The sequence below is a fragment of the Anomalospiza imberbis genome, chromosome 14, assembly GCF_031753505.1.
Source record: "Anomalospiza imberbis isolate Cuckoo-Finch-1a 21T00152 chromosome 14, ASM3175350v1, whole genome shotgun sequence".
In the NCBI taxonomy this organism is placed as follows: domain Eukaryota; kingdom Metazoa; phylum Chordata; class Aves; order Passeriformes; family Viduidae; genus Anomalospiza; species Anomalospiza imberbis.
Window position 1 is genome coordinate 15,260,101 of NC_089694.1, and position 24,574 is coordinate 15,284,674.

The 24,574-nt window shown below is 60.1% G+C and overlaps 1 protein-coding gene across 2 annotated transcripts; it reads right to left on the minus strand.

The window, feature by feature from the left end:
- Nucleotides 1-6,410: 6,410 nt before the first annotated feature.
- Nucleotides 6,411-24,196, minus strand: TSC22D3 (TSC22 domain family member 3). 2 transcript variants are annotated; one of them, XM_068205057.1, is made up of 3 exons: nt 23,763-24,196; nt 8,224-8,275; nt 6,411-7,669 (listed from the first exon to the last, which is right to left on the minus strand). In XM_068205057.1, exons 1-3 carry the CDS (start codon nt 24,083-24,085, stop codon nt 7,424-7,426), a joined length of 621 nt encoding a protein of 206 aa, XP_068061158.1. In that variant the 5' UTR covers nt 24,086-24,196; the 3' UTR covers nt 6,411-7,423. The 2 variants fall into 2 exon arrangements, with proteins under 2 accessions (XP_068061158.1, XP_068061159.1); XM_068205058.1 differs by lacking the exon at nt 23,763-24,196 and adding an exon at nt 8,555-8,736.
- Between the last annotated feature and the right edge of the window lie 378 nt (nt 24,197-24,574).

Genomic DNA, 24,574 nt, shown 5'->3' on the forward strand with positions numbered 1-24,574 from the left:
AAGAATGGGACCACGCTGATATTCCATGTTCCAGAGCACCAGAATGCTCCCAACAGGTCAGGAGTCCCATTTCAAGCCTCTAGGACCTTTGGGACAGGAAGTTTAGCTATGTTTGGCTCAGAGGTGGCCAAGGACCATCGTTAACTTTGCCAGTGTATCTTCTGCTGTGAGCACAAGAGAATTACTGAATTGACTGAGAGGAGAGTGCAGGAAGGTTGAGAGGGAGGTTTCTCCAGGGCTGGAGGGGAAGGACTGGAAGTGTTGTGCTGCTTTGCGCTGTGCAAGTACAAACAGAGCCCATCCATCCTCCAGGAGAGCGGTGGCTTTTTGCAGCCCACCTCTTGCTATCTCTTCCAAGACCTGGGTACCCCTGGTGCCTGCTGCAGTGAGCCCTTCACCTGAGGTCCCCTTCTGTGAAATGCCAGGGTGGCTGCACAGCAAACAGCAAAGGCCAAAAAATCACTCTAGCTTGTGATCCCAGAGCTGGGAGGTCTCCTGCCATGAAGCCAAGCCCTAGACCTGCCAGGGTTACAGCTGCAGCAGCCAGGCCCAGGCAGGGTGATGTGGGGCAGAGGAGGGCTCAGACATGACAAATACACTTGACCACTGTGTGGCATAACCAGCTGGAGTGATCTTATGCCAGGGCCGTGAGCTCCGGTGCAGCGCCCCGTGACCTGTCTGGTGGCAGAGGCCAGAGTCTGCAGTGAGAGCAGAGGGACCATCACAGCTGACCCACATAAGTGGCAATAACATCTTGATTTTGCAGGGCAGGGAGGGGCTTGGGGCCTTCTGGGGTTCTGGTCTTGTCCCACTGCAGCAAACCACCAGCTGGCAGTGGGGTGGCCCCACACACCTTGCCCCTGTCAGCAAAAAGCTGTGCAGAAGTTGTTGGGACCTGGCACCCTGCCCTGGCCAGCACAGCCAGTGTTTACCTGGGGATGTCATTCGTGCTCTGTTACTGTCCTGGTGGCTCTTGGGTAACCTCCATCCTCGGTAATCATTGACTGGGCTGGGAAGGCTGGCAGGAGAGACCTCAGATACCACAGAGACTTTGAGTGCTGAGCTCAGGGGAAAATGTCCATGTCAGTGTCTGGAAACAGTGTAAACCTGGCACAGGGCTGCCCCCAGCATCACATACACCAAGATCATGAGCTGCCTGTCCCTGCCTCAGCACAGCCTGCAGGCAGCCCTGGGCTCGAGTGGCAGTGGGATGAGGAGGAACCAGGCGGAGAGGTCAGCCTTACCCAGCTGCAGGTCAACCCTTGTCCCTCTGTTGTGCCCTCTGGTCTGGGAGCCAGGCAGTGTGGGCAGCTGCTTCTGCAGGCAGGGCACCATGCAGGCAGCTGGGGACTGAGACGGCCATGGGCAGCCCCCAGAGGGTCAGGTACAAGATAAGCCACTCATTTGTAAAGCCTTCTCCAGTGGAGGCAACCCCTTTGTGACATGTGTCCTCTTGTAAGTCCTGGCAAGGTCTGGAGCCTGGCGCCTGGATTTCCCACACTGATTTTCCTGGGGATTATGCTGTTTCTAATGATCAATTAAAGCAAATTGGCCGGGTCCCCCAGGCCCCTAAATCCCTGTTAATCCCTGGCACCTTCTGTAACTCCAAGTGCTCATTCATTAAGTGGCAGTCCCATGGGGAAGTGTTTGCTCCAAGCGTGGCTCTTCCCACATGAAACCTTCCGGGTCTGAGTTGTTTGCCTGGGTTCGAGAACTTGCTGTTTCTAATTGAGTTGTTTATTCTGGTGCTGTTTGCTCTGAACCAATCTCCCTTTCTTGGCTGGAATGAGGAAGTTCACTTTCTCAGGAACATTTTACTGCTTAGCTGCCTCCTTATCGCCACTAATGATCCCATTAACCTCCTAAGAGCTGTCACGCTGGCTCTGCCATGGACAGGCAGGAGGCATCTCAGGTTGTTTGTGCCTTTTGCACTCTTGTCACCCTCCTGCATGACCCACCTGTTTTCCATCTGCCTCAGCAACTTTTGTCTTTGGTGCTGTCATTCAACAGTATCTCCTGCTTTTCCCTAACACAATCCAACACACTCCATCCCCTTCCCTCTTCTCTCATCCTCTAAGCTTGTCTCCTTGGGACTGTTTGACCTTGTTTCTACCTGGGAATCTGAAGTCCCTTTGCTACAGCAGGTCCCACAGCTGTCCCAGCCCTGGGGAGTGTCTGTCCAGAGGATTACACACAAAGCCACCTCACCACAGGTACAAAGCTGTGGCTCCCTGTGTGCTGACCCATGGCAGAATGTGGGCAGATGGCTCCTCACTGGGCTACCCTTTCTCCAGCTGGGTGGGAATGAGAGAGCAGCCAGCATGTCTGGCTCCCAGAAGCATGTCACCTTTGTGCCACAGGCAGGGACCTGCAGGGACAGCTGGGCCCAGCCAGACCAAAGTGTCAGAGAATCATAGAATCCCAGAATGGTCTGGGTTGGAAGAGACCTCTAAAGGTCATCCAATTCCACTCCCTGCTATGGGCAGGGACAACTTCCACTACACCAGGTTGCTCCAAGCCCCATCCAACCTGGTCCACTTCCAGGGATGGGGCGGCCACAGCTTCTCTGGGCAGCTTGTGCCAGGGTCTCACCATCCTCATCATAAAAAATTCCTTTCCTATATCCAGTTTAACTCTGTCCCACTTGTCCTATTGCAACAGGCCCTGCTGACAGGCTTTTCCCTCCACAGGACTTGACCAGGCTGGGGACATAGCTGCAGCCCACAGGCCACAAACCATGGCATTATTTTTATTTTTCCCAATGGGAAAACTCATCCTGCAGCACAGGAGGATGCAGAAAGGATACCTGAGGACTGAGAGAATGAGCCAGGTGCTGTCCTTAGGCATCCCCAGCAGCAGTCAGGGCAGGGAGAGGTGCTGTGCCAAGGGCAGCTGCTGGTGGTGAGGTGTCGGCGGGAGCGCAGTGCGCGCTGTGCGCCCAGCACACTGGGGTGGCTGCGGTCTTGCTGCCAGGTTACTGCCTGCTGTTTGTTTCACTTCCTGATAGCAACAAATGCCTGTGGCTGGGTGTCAGGGCAGGGTGCTGGGGACACAAACTGCCAGGGAACACTGCGTATCCATCCGAGCAGCCCTGCCCCGGCCCCCGCCCTGACACAGCCCTGGGCACAGGCAGCCGCTGCCCTCTGCAGCTGGCTGGGCTTGCTCTGGCAGGTCCCCTTCCCACTGGGGCTGTGGGGGGACAGGGGTTGGCAGTGTTCCTGGGAGGGGGGACAGGGGACAGCCCTGTGGCCTGTGATGGGGCCCAAAGCCCTGAGGGGGCTGGCGCTGGCGCTGCTGGGTCCTGTCCCAGCCCTAAGCAGAGGGCACAGGCCTGGGCTGGCTCCCCAGTTATATAAGGGTGGCATGGCACTGGGACAACAACAGCCAAGGACTGCCTGTGCTGCTCTGGGATGTGCTGCCACTACCCCACGGGTGCCGGTGCCCGTGGGCTGACAGTGCTGGCAAAGGGCACAGCTGCAGTGTGCCTGTGGTGGGCAGCCCTGCCAGCAGCTCCTGGCATGCATGTGTGCTGGGAACAGCTCCCTTCCCTCTGCCTGGGCTGTGGCCTGCCTGCCATGGTGGCCTGAAACCTCTTACCCAGCTGGGACTGCTTGGAGGCATGCTAGGGTCTCAGCCTGACCCGACCTTGGAAAAACCCCCTTCCCAGGGGACACGAACAGAGGGGAAACTGAGGCACGGCAGAAGGGTGGGTGAGCTGTGGGGATGTCTGCTAGAGGAGGACGAGGACCCTCAGCTCTGGTGCAGCTCCTCTGCACGCTCCACCCACCCTGCTGCACTGCTTCTTGGGGGATGGGCTCTGCATGCTTGGCTTGTTGCTGGTGCATCCTCAAGCTTGCATCCCTCCCTCTCCAGCTGTGCCAGGGCGGGGGTCCCAGTGCTCATGGAATGCTTGTGCAGGTGTCCTGGGAGGCTGCAGCACACACAGCCCCAGCACCCTGGCTGCCTGGGTAGGCTCCAGCTGGTTCTTGCTCTCACCATGCACCAACCCCATGGCACCGAGCTGCGGCTTGCTCAGGGCTGGCACCACGGCTTGTGCCACTCTCCAGTGAGAGCCTCCACTGTGCAGCACAGCTTCCCCTTCTGAGAGGGTCGCAGTCCGGGGCAGCTGCGGTGGGCTGACCTGGATCCACGGGGGTGTCGGGCACCAAGGACTGCGTGGAAAATCCCACACATGCAACTGTCTGCAAAGCTCCCGCAGGGCTGGGCTGGGCTGGGACGTGATGTTCAATTTGAGGAGCAGGGAGGCACACAGTGTTTGAGGCGTAGGGAGGGATGTTGCATAAGGCCCTGCTGCCTGGCTGGAGTGGAATCTCCCCAGGAGAACACACAGTGAAGGAGTGAGAACATGCAGGGCTGGGGGTGTCTCCCCTATATCCTGACCCTTGGGCAGACCCTGAAATCCTGCTGCCCTCCCTGTGCTGCTCCACACCCCCTCCCAGGCAGGTGCTCACCTGTGCACGCTGCACTAAGCATCCCCTACCCAGGCTTCCCACCCTCTGCAACAACACGCACCTCCTGAGCCCTTTTCTCTATCGTGCCCCTGAGCTGAGCCTGTCGGGGTGAATCCAGGCTGGCTGGGACACACTGGCGGCCAGGGGAGGCTGGGTGCGGGACGTCAGGGGGTGCGGGATGCTGGGGTGCCCGTTAACCCCTGCGGCACCGTGGGGCAGTGGGGAGGTGGGGGCTCTGCAAGGGCTGCCCTGTGCCATTGGCTGGCACTTTGTCACACCACGCCGCAGGACGGGAAAGGCTCTGCCTACCCGTGGGAGGAAGGCTGAGCTCTGAAACAAGGGGCTGGGAGCGGGTGGCTGCAATGAGCGGGTTTTGCCACAGCCTGTCCCCGTATGCCTCTGTGCTGTGCAGGACCCCAAGGCTGTGGGGACAGGACAGAGGACGGGGGGAGGCAGCAAACAGGACTCCCAACACCATCACTGCACCCCTTGAACGCAGCTGGATTGAGGGGTGCAATTAGAACAAATGGGGCACAGAGCTCATTGCTGCAGGCCAAAGCTTCCCCAGCCAAGAGGGGCCAGAAGGATGGCCTGGCTATTTCCCAGTACCCCCAACACCCACCATAGTGACCTGGCCAGAGCAAGCACAGCTGGATCCAGCTGCCCTGTGGAGCAGCCCTTCCTAGAGCAGCTGTAAACCTGAGAGGCTGGCAGCACTTGGGTCCCCCGACAGGCTGCTGCAGTGCCTGTGCGTGCAAGGGATGTGTGTCTATGTGCGTGGTAGAGGAGTCTGAACCTGTTTATACACACACAGGAAAAGTTATCAGACACACAGGGAAAGTCATCACACACATGTACTCATGAGGCACATGCGTGTGCCCTTGCACTAGAGCACTTGCAGGGCTGCCTGCACAAGGCTGCTGCGGGGTCACCGTGTTGGGACACACTGAACAGGGAGCAGAGAGCCACCCAATAATGATTTTAAGCCCGTAGCCTGTGTTTTGCTGTTTACCCAGCGTTTCCAGGGTGCCAACCACCCCCAGCTCCGTGACTCACGCAGGGCTGAGGCTGAGCCACCCTCACACAGCAGAGACATGAAACCGTGTGGAGCTGTGCTGCTGCAGCACAGGGTATGGCCACCTACCTGCTCCCCAGCCCCAGGCACTGCCGGCCCAAGGAGGGCTCCAGATGGCCCAGGAGTTGTGTCCCTAGAAAACCCCAGGGGAGGATACTGCACCTTGCTTCAAACATCCTGCCAGCCTGGGGCTCTGCACAAACACCTCTGGGCTTTAACTTGTAGTAGCCATCAGCAGCCCCAGTGATGGAGAGTTTGGGCTTTTTTTTTGCCCTCCGTCACATACCCCAAGGTGTTGAATCAAAAGCTGGCTGTGCCCTAGAACAGGGTTGGGGCATTCCCCACCCCTGTCCAGCACTGTTCAATCCAGATGACCCATCCTCTTACTCTCATATCATGTTTTGAGATGGCCCAAAATGAAAAAAAAAAAAAAAAACAAACAAAAAATACCAATGATGGCTGTGAGAACAAAAGCACCAGAGGGGAGAGCAGAGCTGGGGGTACATACAGCTCCACACAGCCTGAGAAGAGCCTCCTTTCTGCTTGTGTCCCCAAGTCTGCCCTGCACAGGTGTGCCACAGGGGACAGAGACCTGCAGGTTCACTGCACTTGTCCCTACAAAACATCCAGCCCCTGGAAGGGGCTGCCTGCTCATATCTCTAAAAACCCATCTTGGCTCAGCCAGGGTCATCTCAGGAAAACTAAGTCCCACTGCAAAGGTGAGGAGCTGCGAGGTTTTCCCAGCTGGGGAACAGCACCAGCCCAGTATCCTCACCAGTCCCATTCCAGCAATTCCCAGTCTCTTCCCCAGTGCCACCACTCTCCCCCCTCTTCCCAGCCACAGACACAGCTTGGGGCGTGGGTATATATAAAAAGTAGAGTTTATTGCCATTTCTATCTAGATTTACACAACAGTGTCACCGCTTCTGACATCAAAAGCAATGTCCCGTCACACCCCAGAGAACAGGCCAGGGACAGAGGGGAGCCCAGGAACATGGGCTGGCTCCTCCACCCCAGTGGGTTAGAGCACAACCTGCTTTGTGGCTCTGCCCAGTGGTCAGTCCAGATCCTCCCAGCGCTGCCACATGGTTCTGTCAGGTGGGATGCCAGAGAGGAGTGAATCTGCCCCCTCCTTGGTGCCACTCGCAATAGTTGGCTGTCCATTGACAGGTGCTCACCGTTCCAGTCTGCCTTCAAATGCCCCAGATGTTGAGATGGGCATGGCTGACCCAGAGCGGGCACCCCACAGCCTCAGAGGCACCTCTCGTGCACATGCTTACACATAGATACAGCTACAGAAGATGCCCAAACTAACAAAACAAGCTTTTTTTCCTTGTAATCCCCACACTGCTGTGCGTTCAGCCACGGTCTACGCTGCAGCTGCCACCCCTGGTGCTGCTCAGTCGGGTTCCAGCAGGCTCCTGGGTGGCTTGCGGGACATATCTGCTCTGCTCACTAAACATCCATCTCCCTCCAATGTCAGGCTTTGCCACAAAGAGACACCCCCCTGCAGAATGCAACCACGGCCTGGGGCTTGGCGTGCGCTCCTTCCAACCGCAGGTTACCAGCACGGTGCCAAAGACTGCCCAGCTCTGCTCTCCCGCAGAGCCCGGGACAGGTACCACAGATCTCCTCCTGGCACCTGGCAGGCGGTTGGATGGGGAGGGGGGGTCAGCTGCCCCTGTCTTCCTTGCAGAAGAGCATCCTCATGAAGGAGACGGCCACTGGCTCTGCGGGCTGGCCAGGGCTACCCGAGGGGCACGGCTCAGTGCCAGGGTCTGGCAGTCCTTCGTGTGAGATGAAGGTGGAAACGATTTTGCAGGAGATTAAGTAGAAAGAGTTCTGTGGCTCTGCCCACCCCGAGGACAGAGCCACCTTACACCGCAGAGCCCCCGGAGTGCTGGGCCGGGGCAGCCACCCCGGGGCTCTGCTCCTCAGGGCACAGCACCTCTGCTGGGAGCCGGGACTGGAACTTCTCCAGCTGCTCAGGGCTGGCCAGGGTCTTCAGGAGGCTGTTCTCACGCTCCAGCTGGGAGTTTTTCTCCAACAGTTCCTTGATTTGCTCTTTCAGGACCTCCACCTCCTCCCGCACAGCGTACATCAGATGATTTTTCACAAGATCCTGCAAAAGGCCATAGAAAAGACCAATCAATGGAGAGTAATTCCCGGGGGGTTGCTCCCTCCCGTTCCCAAGTGCTGGGGCAAGTGCCAAATGCTGCAGAAGCTTTTCCCAAGGACCATCCCTCCCCACCCTTGGAACCCTGGCCAGGGCTTGGTTCTCATCCAGCATAGCTGCCTCAGCCGCCATCTCTCTGGTCTCGCTGCATCCAGAAGCTCTTTCCAGCTCCCTAACCTGCCCCGGCATTTGGGGGGCTGGAGTTCCCGAGCACCCAGGGAACCCGGCTCGGGCAGCCCCAGCCCCCGAAAGTCCCCCTCCATGTCCACCCTCGCTCCCTGCGCACTGCGGAGCGGCTGGAGCCAATGAGCTTCGCGGCGGTCGCAGACAAAGAGCAGCTCTGCCTGGCAGCGGGATGGGGAGTGGGGACCCCCGTGGGCAGAGGGACCCCCCGCCCGGGGCCGAGCACCCAGCCGGGAGCAGGAAGCCCACCCCCGTGCATGGCACCCGCGGGGTGACGGGGGAAGGTGCGGGGGAGAGGGGGCAGCGCTGCAGCTCACCATCGCCTGCTCGATCTTGTTGTCAATGGCCACCACGCTGGCTCCGGAGGCGCTGGAAGAGAGCGGAGAGGCCGAGGGTCAGCACCGAAAGCCTCCCTTCCACAGGGGTCCGTGCACCGCGACACCTCCCTCCCCACCAGGGGCGTCCTCCTCCCCAAGGGAATCCATGAATTCAGGCACCGGTGGCGTACGTCCTTCGCTCCCGGAGCAGCAATGCCCCCACCTCATCAGTGGGCTCCGCAGCAGCACCCCCCGGGCACTGGGACGCCCCCTCCCCCAGATCTCTGCGGCGAATGGCGGCGACGCCACGGCGCAAAGGGGCTGCCCCTACCTGTTATCGAGCTTCACGGAGACTACATCCCCCCCGAGCAGGGAGGAGAAGAAGGAGATGGAGAAGTTGTGGAGCTGGTAGACAGCCACCTCCATGGGGGACTGGTACATGCCGGTGCTCATGGCTGCGGGCGCAGGGACGCACACTCGCACGGACGGAGCAAAACGCACTGGCGAGGCCTCCCCGCCGCCCCGCTTATATCGGCGGCGCCCGCCCTGCCGGGAGGGGCGAACGCGGCGGGGACCGCCCGCCGCCCGCAGCGCCGGTACCGCCCCTTGCTGCTGCCCCCCGGTACGGCACACTGCCCCCCCAGCCCGGGTACCGCACCTCTCTGCAGCCCCCCGCCCCTTCCAGTTAAACCACAGCACGGCGCCGCCCCAGAGCAAGGATCCCGCGCTTCAGCACCGTGTCCCCCCATATCTGCAACCGCAATCCGCACCCAGAGTCCTGAGACCCCCGGCACCCCTAGTACAACCCCCCATAGCCCACAAGCCTCAGCATCCCGTTCCTGTGCTCCTGGGCACCCAGGATGGGGATTCAGTCGGGGAGACACACGCATCTCCTTGAGGGCTGGAAGAAGGGGTGAACCCGGTCTGCATTTGGAGGTGCAGCCTTGCACGTCCCACACAGTGAGGCCCAGTGACTGTGAAAGGGAGGCAGGAGGGAAAAGGGAGCCATGGACATTCAAAATACAACCCGGGGTGAAAAACAGAAACTGGCTGCTAAAAAAACCGGGGTGCGTAACAGAAACGAGGGTGTAAAACAAACGGAAACAGGAGTGACAAACAACAAAAACGAGAGCAGAAAAACAACCCAGGCGTAAAAAACAACTCCAGGAGGAAAAATGAAAACCTGCGTGCAGAGAAAACCCGGGGTGCAGAACCAACCCAGGGTACAGAACACACCCCGAAGTTGCAGAACAACAACTGCGGAGTGCAGAAAAAAACCGGGGTACAGAACAACACCCCGGAGTGCAGAACAGCCCCCAGAACAAAGCGGAGGTACAAAACGAACTCGGGGTCTAGAGCAAAACAACCCCAGGGTGCAGAACCAACCCGGTGTGCAGAACAAGAAATCTAGGGTGCAACAGAATGATCTTGTGGTGCAGAACAAATTCGGGGTACGGAACCCGCCCTGGGTGCAGAACAACAACCAAGGGATGCAGAGCAAACCCGGGGTCCAGAACAAAATCGGGGTCCGTTACAAACTCGGGAGCACTAAACACCAGCGCCCCTGATTGCAGAACAGTCCGGGGTTACAGAACAACCCCCTGGGGTTGCCGAACCACGATCCCGGTTGCTGCAGCGCGGGGTACGGAGCGCTCCGGGCGCCGAACGCGCCCTGGGCTCGGCGGCCCCGCCCAGCGTTGCATAACCGCGCAGCGGGAGGGGGCCCCCCCGCGGGCACGAGCGGCACTGCAGCGGCCGGGGCGGCGCTCTGCCGGTGCTCGTGGGCAGCGGCGTGCCCGTGAGCGCGCGTGTGTGCGGGTGCGGGTGCGTGTGTGTTTGTGTGTGTGTGTGTGCGTGTGTGTGTGCGTGTGTGTGTGTGTGTGTGTGCGTGTGTGTGCGGGTGCGTGTGCGTGTGTGTGTGTGCGTGTGTGTGTGTTTGTGTGTGTGTGTGTGCGTGTGTGTGTGTTTGTGTGTGTGTGTGTGCGTGTGTGTGTGCGTGTGTGTGTGTGTGTGTGTGCGTGTGTGTGCGGGTGCGTGTGCGTGTGTGTGTGTGCGTGTGTGTGTGTTTGTGTGTGTGTGTGTGCGTGTGTGTGTGTTTGTGTGTGTGTGTGTGCGTGTGTGTGTGCGTGTGTGTGTGTGTGTGTGCGTGTGTGTGCGGGTGCGTGTGCGTGTGTGTGTGTGCGTGTGTGTGTGTGTGGGTGTGGGTGTGTGTGTTTGTGTCTGTGTGCGTGTGTGTGTGCGTGTGTGTGTGTGTGTGTGTGCGTGTGTGTGCGGGTGCGTGTGCGTGTGTGTGTGTGCGTGTGTGTGTGTGTGGGTGTGGGTGTGGGTGTGTGTGTTTGTGTCTGGGTGTGTGTGCGTGTGTGTGTGTGCGTGTGCGTGTGTGTGTGTGTTTGTGTCTGTGTGCGTGTGTGTGCGTGTGTGTGCGTGTCTGTGTGCGTGTGTGTGTTTGTGTCTGGGTGTGTGTGCGTGTGTGCGTGTGCGCGTGTGTTTGTGTGTGTGTGCGTGTGTGTGTGTTTGTGTCTGTGCGTGTGCGTGTGTGCGTGTGTGTGCGTGTGTGTGTGTCTGTGCGTGTGTGTGCGTGTGTGTGTGTGTGTTTGTGTCTGTGCGTGTGCGTGTGTGTGTGCGTGTGTGTGCGTGTGTGTGTGTGTGCGCGTGTTTGTGTCTGTGCGTGTGTGTGCGTGTGTGTGCGGGTGCGTGTGTGTGTGTGCGTGTGTGTGCGTGTTTGTGTCTGTGTGCGTGTGTGTGCGTGTGCGTGTGTGTGCGTGTGTGTGCGTGTGTGTGCGTGTGCATGTGTGTTTGTGTCTGTGTGTGTGTGTGTGTGTGTGTGTGTGCATGTGTGTGCGTGTTTGTGTCTGTGTGCGTGTGTGTGTTTGTGTCTGGGTGCGTGTGTGTGTTTGTGTCTGGGTGCGTGTGTGCGTGTTTGTGTCTGTGTGCATGTGTGTGCGTGTGTGTGCGCGTGTGTGTGTGTTGTGTGCGTGTTTGTGTCTGTGTGTGTGTTTGTGTGTGTGTGTGCGTGTTTGTGTGTGCGCGTGTGTTTGTGCGTGTGCATGTGTGTATTGTGTGTGTTGTGTGTGTGTGCATGTTTGTGCCTGTGCGTGTGTGTGTGTGCATGTGCGTGTGTCCGTGTGTGCGCATGTGCGTGTGCGTGTGTGTGCGTGTGTGTGCGCAGCATCCCTCTGTGTGTGTGTGTGTGCGTGCGGCATCCCTCTGTGTGTGTGTGTGTGTGTGTGTGCAGCATCCCTGTGTGTGCATGTGTGCACGCGTGTGTGTGTGCAGCATCCCTCTGTATGTGTGTGTGTGTGTGTGTGTGTGTGTGCAGCATCCCTCTGTCTGTGTGCGCGCGTGTGTGTGTGTGTGTGTGCGGCATCCCTCTGTGTGTGTGTGTGTGTGCAGCATCCCTCTGTGTGTGTGTGTGTGTGCAGCATCCCTCTGTGTGTGCAGCATCCCCGTGTATGTGTGCGTGTGTGCACGCACTCGGAGCAGCATCCCCGTGTGTGTGTGTGGTGTGTGTTTTTATGCGTGCACGTGTGAGTGCGCGCACCCTCGGAGCGGCATCCCTGTGTGCACGCACTCCCGTGCAAGCCCCGGGGTCGCAACAGGTCCTTCCCACGTCCACAGAGCGATTTATACATAGAGCAAGTGTTTCTCCTCCGAGAAGTGGAAGCAGGGCCCCTAAAACGCCCCCAGCATCCCAGAGGCTGGAGTGGCACTGCCCACCCCGTGCTGCCTCCGCTGCCCTTGGTCACACACCTATCTCTGCCCTCTGGATCTGAGGGAACTTTGCTCAGTGGTTGCCTGCTGCCCCTGACCCTGGGGGATCATCCCCCGCTGGGCATGGCGAGGCTGATGCTGGATGGCAGATCCCACACACGGCATAGTGTCCAAGAAAGAGTGAGTGCCGGCAGTGCAGAACTCCAGGGGTTCTGCAAAGGACACTGAGAGCCCCGATCCAGGGGGTACTGAATGTGGCTGGCACTTGGCTGTTGGGAGAGGCCAAGGAAGCCTGACTTGTGGGTGTGCTGCTGTGCCCCTTCCTCGAGCAGGGAGGGAGAGCAGAGTGGAATTTCCCCATCAGAAAGGGAAACTGAGGCACAGTGCAGCACAGCTGCTGCTGCGAGCAGGACCTAGCCAGGCAGCTCTCTACAAATTGCAACCCCATCCCAGAGCAGGATGAGGATGCTGTGCTGTCTGCGACCCGCAGCCAGGGCACATGCGGGTTTGATGTGGGGATGTGAGAAATCATTTTCTCCCTGGTGGGCCCATCTGGGACCTGTTCGGGGGAGATTATGCACAGCCCCCTGTGTCAGCACTACTCCAGCCCATGCAAAGCTGCTGTACAGGGGCGGAGCAGCGTGCTGGCACTGAAGAGAGTAGGCAGGTGTCTGTCCCCCAAGCCCCGAGGCTGGCCTGTGCTCCCCCCCTCACCCACACCAGGCCCTACTTACCAGTCCCTCCTTCTGAAGAGGCTCGGGGAGTACGGCGGCTGGAAGGCCATGCCACCCCGTGACCCTCTTCCAGCCCCTCTGTTCCTAGCAGCGATGCTGGCTCTGCCTGTGGCTGCGTCCCCCCGGCTTGCAATGGCAGAGACAGCCTGGGTGTTGGCTGCATCCAGGGGCTCCAGCCTCAGGGTAAACATGCTGGGAGATGACCTCAGCTGCACTCAATTGGCCCTTTCAAGGCCAATGGTCAGTGTGCCATCCCGAGCTGCGTGGGTGCCCCCCTCCCTGGGGAGATGAAAGGCCTCTGTGTGCACTTGTCCCCTGAGTGGCTGGTGGTGGGCTTGGTGGCAGTCCCTGGGACACGGCTTTGTCCCCCCGCTGGGACAAGTCCAGACCACCCACACCAGGGGTCCTTTGACTGAGTTTGCCACCGCAGCTCATGAAGCATGCGGGTTTCCCTGGGGAGAAGACAGGAGAGTTGGGGAGAACATTTTCTCCCACAGTTGTGCCACCTCCTGTCTTCTGCAGAGAGGGAGAGCAGGGAGATGGAGCGGGCAGACCCCAGCCTGCCCCCCCGCCCCCCAGTCCTGGTTCAGCCTCCTCCCCAAAGGAAGCCCTAAGTCATTAGTGGCGGCCCTGCCACAAGGGCTCCAGAACCGGCAGACCAGAGCCTGGCTGATGGTCCTTGTCTCACAGCTTGAGGCTCCTGGTCCCTGCCTGGTACCATTCTGATGCAGCACTCAGGCACCAAGGACTGAGAAAAAACCCCAAATATTTCTGCAGCTGCTGGAGTGCAGCTGGAAAATACTTTGGGGGGAAATTGCTTCAGCTCTGCTACCTCCAATATTTTTCCCATGGAGCTGGGACTATTGCAGAAATAAACCAGAGTAAGTCACTGATTTCCCTGCAATCCTCCTGGGTCCTTGCACCTAGCCCTGCCTGCATCACTGCTCAGGGCATGGGCTCCTCACTTAGGCTGGGCAGGATGCTGTCAGCCTTCGAGAGGGATGAAGAAGCAGAAGTTTCTTTCCTGCCATTCAGTAAATGAGGGATCCCTATGCAGCCGGTGGGCAGGGCAGGTCAGGCTGGGCAGGGGGCTGCAGCCCCCCTCGCACCCCACACCTCACGTGGGGGCAGGGCTCCTGAACGTGTTGCAGGGCGCACACAGCCACGGCACAAGCAAGTCCTGCCTGCACATGTGCATGCACACACAGCACACCCACATGCCCACGTCCCCTGCACGCACACGTGTGTTTGCAGCCCACACGAGCGTGTGCTCTGCTCACAGGGGCACACCCTGCACATGCATGTGCACATTGGTGCGCCCTGCTTGCACACGTGCGAGCACATTAGTTTAGTACCGGGAGCTGATGATCTTGAGGGTCTTTTCTGACCTGAATGCCTCTGTGACCCTGTGACACGCACTTTGTGTGCCAAACAAATGCTGCTGTTCTGCGTGCAGATGCACAGCCCTGCCTGCACCCCCGCGTCAGCAGCATGGCACAGGGCAGCTCCGCGTGCCCCTGCATAGCCAGAGGGCACCCCCAGCACTCAGGTGTCACCTGCCGCCCTGCTGGCACCTCCACAGTGGGAGCAGCAGCTCCCAGCTCTGCTGGATCCTGCTTTATGCCAGCTCTCGCCAGGAGCCCCTCTGAGCTGCCCCAATGCCCCTACAGCAGCAGGGTCCTACATGGGGCTCCAGCTGTACCCCAAGTGGTGGGGGGACCCTTTCCAAGCACACCAAAGCCCTGGCCTTGCCAGGCTGCTAGCAGCCACCTCCTCTCCCACCACCCGCTCCTCCAAGCAGAGCAGGGTGGGCAACACGCCACCTTGCTCTTCCTAAAGAGCAGGTCACCATGGACTCACAGCTATGGCACCAGTGATGGGCACTTGGAGCACGCTGGGCGAGAGGGGCCGGCGGTGTGAACTGAATCCCCGAGGCAGCAGCATGGCAGCTCCTGCATCTACACACAGTGACAGGAGGCTCATCAGGCCAGGCCCAGCTCGTGCCTGTGGTTATTTTGGTAACAGTGACAGCAGCTGCAATACAGGGTAGTTGTGACACTAATTGTTGTGCTCTCTGGGGGAAAAAAGCACCCGTGGTTGACACCAAGCAGTGAGGAGAGGTGGTGACACCAGCCAATGAAGATATCACCCCAGCACTGGCCCTGCAGGACACCCCAAAGCTGCCAGCAGCCCCTCAGCCCTTATACAGCCTGTGCCTCAGCCCAGAAGATGCCAGCCCCCCTACTGGGTGACATTAAGTGACAACCCCCTCCTCAGCAATGGGACTTGGAGTTCTACAGCCACCACAGAGCTCTGCCAGGCTGGAGCAAGGGGTGAGAGGGAGGAGGACGAGGGGATTATCTCTTGCTGCCTGGCATCCCACACCTGCACAGAGCTGTGGGTCAGGGGACATGCCCCCTCCCCACAGCCCTGGGGACAAGCCGTGCTTTTGTACTGAGCCCTGTGTGTTGGACCTGCTCCAGGCACTGCAGTGCCACACACCAAAGGATGCTCCTGTCCTGGTAGCGGCCGATCGAGCTGGAGGGGTGGTTGGGGCTTCAGGAGCAGCCCTGGCTCCCCAGACTTGGCTCTCCCCCTGCTCCGGGCTGTGCTCACGGCTCCGTGGCAGTTTTCCTGGCTTGCTCTCTCCCAAGGACTCAGCTCAATGGGAGGAAGGCCCTTCAGAGGGTCTGAGGCGTGGGAAATGTTTATAGCCTGGCCTCAGAGACACTGGAGAGCAAACTGGGAAAGGCGCAGAGCCAAGGCTGCCCAGGCTGCTCTGCAGAGCCAGATCTCCCGCTCCAAGGGTCAGAGCAGAGTGGGAGAGGGAAAGCTACTGCTTGCAAACACAGCTAAGAAAACTCTGCCTGTCACAGCCCAAAATCCTGCAACTGTGGTGGTACCAGCCAAGGGACCGGGAATGCCAGCACCAGGGCATCCTAGCCATGCCCTGCAGGATCACAGGGAAGTGTGGCTGGGAACACTGCTGATGGCTGGGGCCTGTGGGTGCCTAAGGCAGGCAGGGCTGGGTGTGGGACATGGCTGAGGAGCTCCAGGTCTTGTCCAGCAGCTCTATCCTGGTTCTGGGAAAGTAGAGGTAGCGCTAGGGGCTGCCCATGGCTAAACAGGCAGCTGCCAAGGAATCTCAGGATCCTGAACAGCAACTGCCTGCCCTACGGCATTGGCGTGGGGCTATCGTGCCAGCCCCAAGGGCTGTAGCCCTAGCACTGCCAGAGCACATCAGTTGCCCAGATCTTGATTTCCTCCTCCTGAAGATTCCCTGGCTGAGCTGCTCCCTGAGGCCTGGGACTACCCTCCAGCTCAGCTGGTGCCTTCCAGGAGCCACATGGGACATGCAGAAGCCCCATGCAACCAGGAAACCAGGTCATGCCCATCAGAGCCTTGGAGGGGTCATAAATCCCCCAGCCATGTTCTGGGCATGTGCTGCTCCAGAACAGCAGGTAACCACTCCTGGGCACACCTGGACGTGCCTGGGTAGGGTAGGGGTGCACCCCCTGCCTGCAGAGCTGGTGCTGCTGGCCTTGCCTGGTCCCAGTCCCAAGCCAGGGGACACCAGAGCCATGTGTGGCCCGGACAGAGGTGGTACCCCCTGCCACTCTGGAGAAGCCCAGGGACAGTTTCAGTGAGGGAAGGCCAGAGGGGAACCTACCCTTGGGAAGGCTGACAGGGAACGTGTCCTTCCCTTCATGCCCAACGGAGGCAGAGGGAGCTCTGTGGCCATGGTCAGGGGACACAGTGACCCACCCCACCAGGCATGGGCAGGGATTGTGGTGTGGAGACTCCTCCAACCTGTCAGGCTGGAGGCAGTGTGGGGTGGTGGAGGGAGCCCTGGTAGGCTCCTGTGTCCAGCTGTGGGGCTGACTGCTTCCTCTGATAAAGGTACTTGGCTGTACTCCCAGTTCTGGTTTTTTCTAGCATGCAAGTGCACACCCTCAAGCCAGCCTGCTGAGAGCTGCAATTTTTCTTTAACTTTGTCACCAGACCCCCTTCTTCCTCCTGTGCCCCTAGCAGCAGTTGCCTCCCTGCAGTAGTTTGAGGAGGGGAGGTCAGAGATGACCCAGTTTCGGCCACGTTGGAAGCCAGAGAGGACCCAGTTCCCTTCTCACAATGTTGGAAGGCCCCAGAATCACAGCTTCCCCAGGCATGCTGGCATAGGGTAGGAAGAGGAAAAAAGGCTCATTGGGTTGTTACCAGCCCTGGATCATGTGGCCAAACACCCTACCTTGCTCGTGTTTGTCAACACCAGCCCCATGCTGCTGCCAGCCCAGTGTGGACACGCCGGTGGGTGCCCTGCCAGGGACTGTGGGCCACCCTTGCACCTCACTGCTCCCCACAAAGGGTCCCACAGCTGCCGAATGCTGAGGTGAGAGTGCCAGGACTGGCACAGCCTGGTGAAAAACCTGCAGCTTTCTCTGAGCACCGTGCCTGGCCGTTGGGGCAGTGAAGCTAACCACCACCACGCTCCCTGCTCCCATGGACCAGGGATGCCCAGCCCCAGGGAGGATGGCAGGCTGAACCCTTGGCAGAGCTTCACTCCACAAATCTGTCTGTGGAACAAAGTGTTTCACACCCACGGGCCAGGGTGGAGTGCTGTCACTGAACTCGGTGTTGTTGCCTCCTGGTTACCTGTGCTCCTCTCAGCTATGGCTCTGAACTCCAGAACTGTCCTTGCTCCTTAGCTCACTGGGTTTTCCTGGACAGCCCCAACTGGGTCACACACAGATCCTGGCTGCTCTTTTCTGCTCCAGTTTCAGGGGAGTGGGGATAGAGCATAGGTGGTTGCAACACTGAAGGACCTCCCGCAGCACGAGGGCTACGCGGCGCCCTTGCACCCCACAGCAGGTAGGCAGGGTGCTGCCAGCCTGGCTTCTGCCTCCCCAGCCCCTCATCCAGCTTTCCAGGGATCCTCAGCCCGAGAGAGGAACCCCAAAGCAGGGCCTCTGGCATCCTCCAAAAACAATCCCAGGCCCCTTTTCAGGCAGGAGCAGGCGCTCCGGAGCCCTGCTAGGCGCTGGCAGCTGCTGCCCTGCGGTGTGCAGGAGTGCTCGCTCGCTAATTGGGAGGCAGCTCGTTATGTAATGAGGACGGAGGCAGGGGAGCTGCGAGAGCTGTGCAGTGCACCCCATGCTACCCAAATCCGCTCTTCCAGCCCAGAATAAGCCCTGTTTATGGAGCCCCTCAAGCCCTTCACTGGCCCCCTCCACAGGTGCTGGAGCCTGGTGCTCCCCTGCCTGGCCCAGCGCTTGGGGGAGCCCCAGCAGCCCCACAATATCCGAGGGACAGCTGGACCCCACTGGGGGTGCAAAGCCCGGACAGAGCTGACCCGGCGGGGGCTGGGGGCAGAGGAGCTGTGCTGGGCTGGCTCATGAGCCAGCACCCACAAGAGGTCAGGCAAGGACATGCAGGGCAGCACGGCTCCAGCAGAGACGGTTATTAATACCCCGCCTGGCCTTTGCAAGGAATCCCGGGCATTTCAAATCAGGGACCTTCGCTGAAACCCTGCCGTCACTGACATTTCAGAACAATAACAATGTGAAAGACAATCAGTTCCTGGCAGGATGTATACCTGTGGTGCTGCCGAGGCTCTCGCCTCGCCTGTGCCAACCCTTGGGAACAACCTGAGACCATCCCCTGCCTCCAAACCACCCGGAGCAGTCCTGCTCCTTTTCACAGACATATCACTGTGATGGTCTCACTTAAGGCCATGGAAATGTCTTGTCCTGCCCCATGGCATCTGCCATCCCCTGCCAGTCTGGACAGGGCTGCCATCCCCATGGAATTGCATGTGGGGGTGGCAAGGACTGGATCCCATCCTGATCCTTAAGGGCCCAGAGTTTCTTCTCCGCCACCAGAGTTGTTCTGCACCAAATGCCCCCTCAAATATATATACATATATACACACACACACATATATATATATATATATAAAACTCAGCACACAGACAGGGAACGATCTCCTGTCCCAAAGCCAGCCGTGTTCAGCACCTGGATAAATATAACTCAGAGCTCATTTGCAAAGCATCGGGATGGGTTGTAGCCTCTCGCCTCTCCAGCCCTCTTCCCCCAACACACACCCTGGGGTGGTTGGAGATGATGACCTCAGAAGTCTTTTCCAACCTAATGGGTTCTGTGATTCTCTGCCCTCTACCAACAGGGCCTCAGTCCTTCCCAAGGGCAGGATCCACCTGGAGCCTCACTGGCCTTGGCAGTCCACACAAAGCACACGGAGCCATACATGGTCACGTCCCCTGGGCACACACACAGCTGCCAGGCTTTGACAACATGCACCCCAAGCCTTTCCAAGCCCTTTGGTCTCATGCAGGTCATGGTGCTCCCCCAAAGTACAGTCAGCTTTAACCCTCTTTGTGCTGGGCAGTGGCCAAGGAGGTGGTGTCCGGTCCCAGCAGAGACCGTTCAGGATCAGGCTATGTCTCACCAGGAAAGGATAATGTGATGCTGAAGACAGGGGGCATGATGCTGGGATCAGACCGCTGCAGCCTCCTTCAGCTCCAGCCTCTTCCTCATCTTTACAGTTCAAAGCCAGAAAAAATCCTGGCCAGCCTTTTCCCCATAGGGCCATGCTGTCATCCCTGCCTGACCTTGGGACACCTACTTCTGCCTGTGCAGAGCCAAATGCCTGCCCTAGCAGACGGGTAGTGCTGGAGAATCCCCAGAGAACCAAGATGACAGGCTCCTGGGAAGCTGACATTGGCATCACCAGACTGGCTCAGCTGTGCCAGCCCCCTTGGCCACAGCCTTGTGGTCAGGGGCAAATGATTCCCTCCCAAGGGGCTGGAGGGGCTGAGCATGGCTCTCCTGTGCTTCAGAGAGTGTTGAGAATATCCTTCTGGAGGGAGCTGGGTCTCGCAGGAGCAGGCAGGGACAGGCATGGTGCATGGTGTGGCACATGCTGCTGCCAGCCCTGCCGAGCCATGCCAACCCAGTGTGCTGCGGCAGAGCCCCTGTGAGCCTGGTCTGCTGGGACACAGGCCCCAAGTCTGCTGGGTCATGGGCTGGGGGTCCTAAGGTATTGGGATGTCCATGATGGAGACCACAGCAGGCTGAGCCAGCTGCCTGCCCTCTTCCCAAGGGTGGGAGGATTTGTGTATGCCAAGGTCAGCACCTCCCAGCAGTACAAGCTAGTCCCTGCCACTGAAACAAAATCTCCCCAGCACCTCGGTGGTGTGCAGGGCTTGCAATCAACACTGCGGGCCACAGGTCAGGCCATGTACAGCTCTGTCCTGTGGGAGCAAAGCAAAGAAAGCCCTGGTGAATGGTTCTGGAGGGTGGGGGGACCCTCCTGGCTCCCTCCATGGCAGAGCTGTCCCAGGGCCAGAACATGGAGAGTAGGACAGCTCAGTCCTACACCCACATCTCTCTCATGCTCACTCATGGCCCCTCTCCCCATCAATGTGTCCTTGTTGCTTCAGCCCACTCGACCAGCTGGAATGCTTGCCCTGGCCCTGCCACCCTGGGACGCCCTTTATGCCCTGGCTCCTCTCCTCCTGCATTGCTGCCGCAAAGTGACACCCGACAGACAGGAACAAGTGGTGCTGTGACACAAATGCCGCCCTGGTACTGCTGCCCTGGCAGCTCTTGCTTGCTGGCTTGACCTTACAGCAGGAAAGGCAATGCTGCCCTGCTCTGCCCAAATTCATGCTTCCCCCAGCCCCTCACACAGAGCTTCCCTGCCTCCCTGTGACTCCCGTGGCTTGCCCAGGCCTGGGAGAAAGTGGCCCTCAATGCCTTTCATGGCTCAGACCAAAGGATGGGTCACTGCCCAACCTGTTGGATGGAGCAGCAGGTCTGGCAGCGCCTACAGATGATCTGGCTATGCAGAGGTGTCCCCTCATGGCCTGGAGCAGGATGGGCACAGGCTGGCCAGGCTGCCAGGTGTTGCCCAGGAGTGGCTGGGCAGGAATGCTGGCACGGCTGGCTGATGTGGGCAAGCGGGCTGGTATGTACCTCCTCTTCCCACCCAGAGCCAGGCAGGTCCCGCTTGGATCACAGGCTAGCACACACCCAGGGGGCTGCTTCCCCTGCAGTGCCGACCTCCTCCCACACCCCTGGCTCCCCTCAGCCACCTGGCCCAGGAAAAGGTGCCATGTGGTCATGGGCCTGCTCTCCCTGGCCTACACTTAATTGGGCTTGTGTTTGGGTCTGGGATAACATTGGCATTACAGAGGATGGCAAAGACCTTTCTGCCCACTTCACTTGCAGTTTGGGTCTGGGATAACATTGGCATTACAGAGGATGGCAAAGACCTTTCTGCCCACTTCACCTGCAGGGAGAAGGTGTACCAGCCAGGGTGGTGGCAGCTGTCCTTTCTGCCCACTTCACCTGCAGGGAGAAGGTGTGCCAGCCAAGGTGGTGGCAGCTGTCCCCCCTATACCTGGTGCTTCCATGTGAGCTTGGTCCCTTGGCACTGCTGAGATTTCCCTGGAAAGCAGTTTGTGATGCCCTGTGTGAGGGCACAGTGGGGAGAAGCCCTTTCCGCACAGGATCCCGTGCACTCCTGAAACAGCAGGGCTTTCTGCAGGAGCATGAGCCCTGGAGGCAATTGGTCCAGAGCATGCCTTCCTTGTGCATCCCTAACAACATCCCTGCTGTGAGCAAAGGGTAGGAACAGCCTGGCAGGGATCACCCAGACAGAGAAACCCCCAGAGACAGGTTAGACATGCTGAAATGTCTGAGAAGCCCAGCACTGATCTGACCCTGAATTGTCTCCAGCCAACCCCTGAGCCAGACTCAACTCTGGGTTTAGGATCTTGGGCATGCCATGCTGTCCTGATGTCAGCCACACACGAGGATGTGTAGCCACACAACTTTCCCATCCTCCTGTGCTGCTGTAGGAGCACATCAGCCAAAACAATGAGCACCAAATGGTTTGGGCTCCCTGGTACCAGCAGCAGGGTGCCCTTATCAGGTATGTTATCAGGGTGTTCCTCTGGCACCCACAATCCTCTGCTGTGTATGCTATCTGCTCTTGGATGTGTTGGCTCATTCCCCAGAAGGAGAAAGTTCAGGCAGGAGCAAAACAACTGCAAACACAGGTGTGGGCACACCTGGCTCCAGTGCCTGGGGCCATGCACCCAGCTCCCCCATGCTGTGCCACCTAGGGGTGACAGGGGATCACCCAGGCAGCCTCCAGACCGAGCTGCCTGGACACTGGGTGTGATAGAGGGACACAGCTTTGCACCACACCATAGCACAGCCTGCCACAAACACAATGCATGGAGCCTCTTGGGACACATCACACAACGGGGCATAGAAGACAGGCAGCAAGGAGTGCTACGGGACACTGACAGGGAGAAATCCTTGTCCCTTGGCATCTCTGCTCACTCCCTACCTCGCCAGGAGCACCACAGGTCCTGCTCCAGCAGCGATGAGATCGAAAGCAGCCTGCTGTGCCCATATCAGTGGCCTCTGGCCCACAGACACTGTCACTGACTGTCCCAGCGAGACGCCCAGGTGCTTGGCTCTGGCCCCGGCCCTGGCAGCCCGTGCTGGCGACAGTGTCTTGCTTGCCCCTTCACCCACCGTGCCAACTTGCTGCAGCCTCCCAGGGAGGAGGGAAACCTCTCGCTCCTGCTCCTTCTCAGCTGGGCAGGTTCACTGCTCCCTGTCCGGGCCAGGCACCGGCGCCTTGGCAGGTGTCCCAGCTCCTCCCTTCCCACCTGAGCGGCAGCTCGGCGTTATGTAAGTGCAGGAAGAGCGAGGCCGGCTCCAGGCAGCAGCCTCTCAGCGTCAGACGCTGCCGGGCGAGGAGGCGGGAGCGCGCCGGGGCGGCTCACACGCGTGGGGCAGCCACGTGTGAGCCCACCTGCCTGCCGCTCCGCGCACAGCCCGGGAGCACGCCCACGGTGCGTGTGGTGGGAAGGGCATGGCGAGGTGTGTCTGAACGCGTGGGTGCTGCTCCCCCTGCGCATTACCCACCCACGGCGGAGCAGCAAGCCCCAGAGCCGCTGCCCGCCGGGCCGGCCAGGCAGACATCTGTACCCGAAGCACTGCTGGGCCGCAGATCGCCTCAGGGTAGTGGATGTGTCCCACCTGCTGAAGACACCGGCAGTCTCGGGCACCTGAGGCACTACTAGCCCGGCTCGGCTCTCTCAGGCTGAACTGGGGAGACCCAGACCTGCTAGCCCCCGTACAGGCTGCTCCCCCACAGGGTGTCACCAGCTCTCTCTGTCACCAAAGCCAGCCCCACACAGCGCCAGTGCAGGACCTGAGACAGCTCTGTCCACTCCTCACCTCTGGGATTCACCTCATCACGGCTGGGGAGCCTGCAGAGTGGTAGCCCCTGGGACCTCCTGTACAGTGTCCTCTGTCCTCACTGCTAGAGGAGGGAGCAGGGCAGACCCTGCAGTCCTGCCTCCTCAGTCTGCCAGGGAATGGAGCACGTTCAGCTGTGGGGGCATGGGGAGCCTGCCCAGAGCAACCCTGAGACCAGCTCGGGCAGGGCAGAGCCACCTTCCAGTGGTACCAGGGAAGTACCACTCCGGGCCAAACCTGTGTCCACTCCGGGCAGGGCCAGGGGAGCTGCCGAAAGGGCAGGAGCTGGCCCCGGGACTCTTGGGCTCCCTACCCAGGCTCTCGGTGACACTCAAGATGGCTTTCGAGGCAGCACAGCTGCTTCCCAAGGAACCTGCTGCGCTCTCCACGCAGGATGGGGCCGATGCCTGTCTGTCGCTGGACACTATCCATGCCCCTGCGGGCACTGTCTGTGTGGACAGAGGTAGCCAGGGAGATGAGCACAGAGTCCAGCGGCCAAGACACACAGCTGGGGGCTGTTGTCACTGCCCGGCAGACACAGGGCACCACAAGACGGGCACAGCGGGCATGACGGAGCAAAGCCACCCGGACCCGCACCCAGGGATGGGCTGGCACCACGTATGGACTCCGTGCCAGACGCGGCTTCTCCCCACCCAAATTCCACCGCCGCTGACACCCCCGAGCCCCGGGGTCACATAAGTCCCCTTCTCTTGCCAGCCCCACACCGCTGCCAGCTCCGAGCCGGGTGCACCGGGGTGCACGGCCCCTGGCAGCTCCCAGGCTCCTGGCGGTGACACCCACCTGTGGAAGAGGAGGAGGATGGAGAGCAGGGTCTGGTCGATGTTCCTGTTGCAGATACCCTGGTTGAAGAGGTAGCAGGGGTCCCGCACGACGGGTTCCAGCGAGTCCTGGCGCATGATGGAGCTCAGCTTGTCGGTGTTGAGGTTCTGTCGGACCAGCTGCTCCCGCAGCTGCCGGAAGCTGCTCACGGTGGGGCTGCCCGGGTTGTTGTTCTCGCCCCCGGCCCCCTCCTCCAGCCCGCTCCGGTTGGCCAGGTCCAGGCAGCAGCTGCAGCAGTCCAGCCCCACGGGCGACCGGCACTCCTCCGCGGGCGACGAGGACATCCCGGGTGGCCCCGCTCCTGGCCACGGCGGCGCCGCCGGGGCCGCTCCCGGGGCCGCGGAGAGCGAGCGGCTGCAGGACGCGCCCGGTGCCGAGCGCCGCGAGCGGCCCCCGCCCGCCCCGGTCCCGTTCCGCCCGCCCCGGCCCCGCCCCGGCCCGCTCCGCCCCGCCCCGGCCCCGTTCCGCCCGCCCCGGTTCCGCCCCGTCCCGGCCCCGGGCATCATTCCTCTGCTCCGCTCCTCTCCTCTCCTCTTCTCGCCGCTCCGCCCCGGCCCAGCCGCTCTCCGCCCGCCCCGAGCAGCCGTTCTCCGGCAGCGCAGCCCCCCCACGCTTGGGTCCGGGAGAAGCTGGCCAATTGTAACGTGGGGTGACAAAGGGCCGCGATGCCCCCTTCCCGGTGGGGACCCTCGCCCCCTCTGTGCTTTCCGGGGGTGGCGTGGGCGCTCCGGAGGCTGGTGCTGCCTGCGGCATCACTCCCTGAAGCATTGTTG

Bases quoted from the DNA above. Each gene is read 5' to 3' on its own strand.
- TSC22D3 (XM_068205057.1), bottom strand. From the start codon at position 24,085: ATGTCCTCGTCGCCCGCGGAGGAGTGCCGGTCGCCCGTGGGGCTGGAC. The intron at 8,276-23,762 runs GTGGGTGTCACC...GCTCTCTTCCAG, and splicing joins ATCCTCCTCCTCTTCCACAG to CGCCTCCGGAGCCAGCGTGG. The intron at 7,670-8,223 runs GTGAGCTGCAGC...GGCCTTTTGCAG, and splicing joins ACAAGATCGAGCAGGCGATG to GATCTTGTGAAAAATCATCT.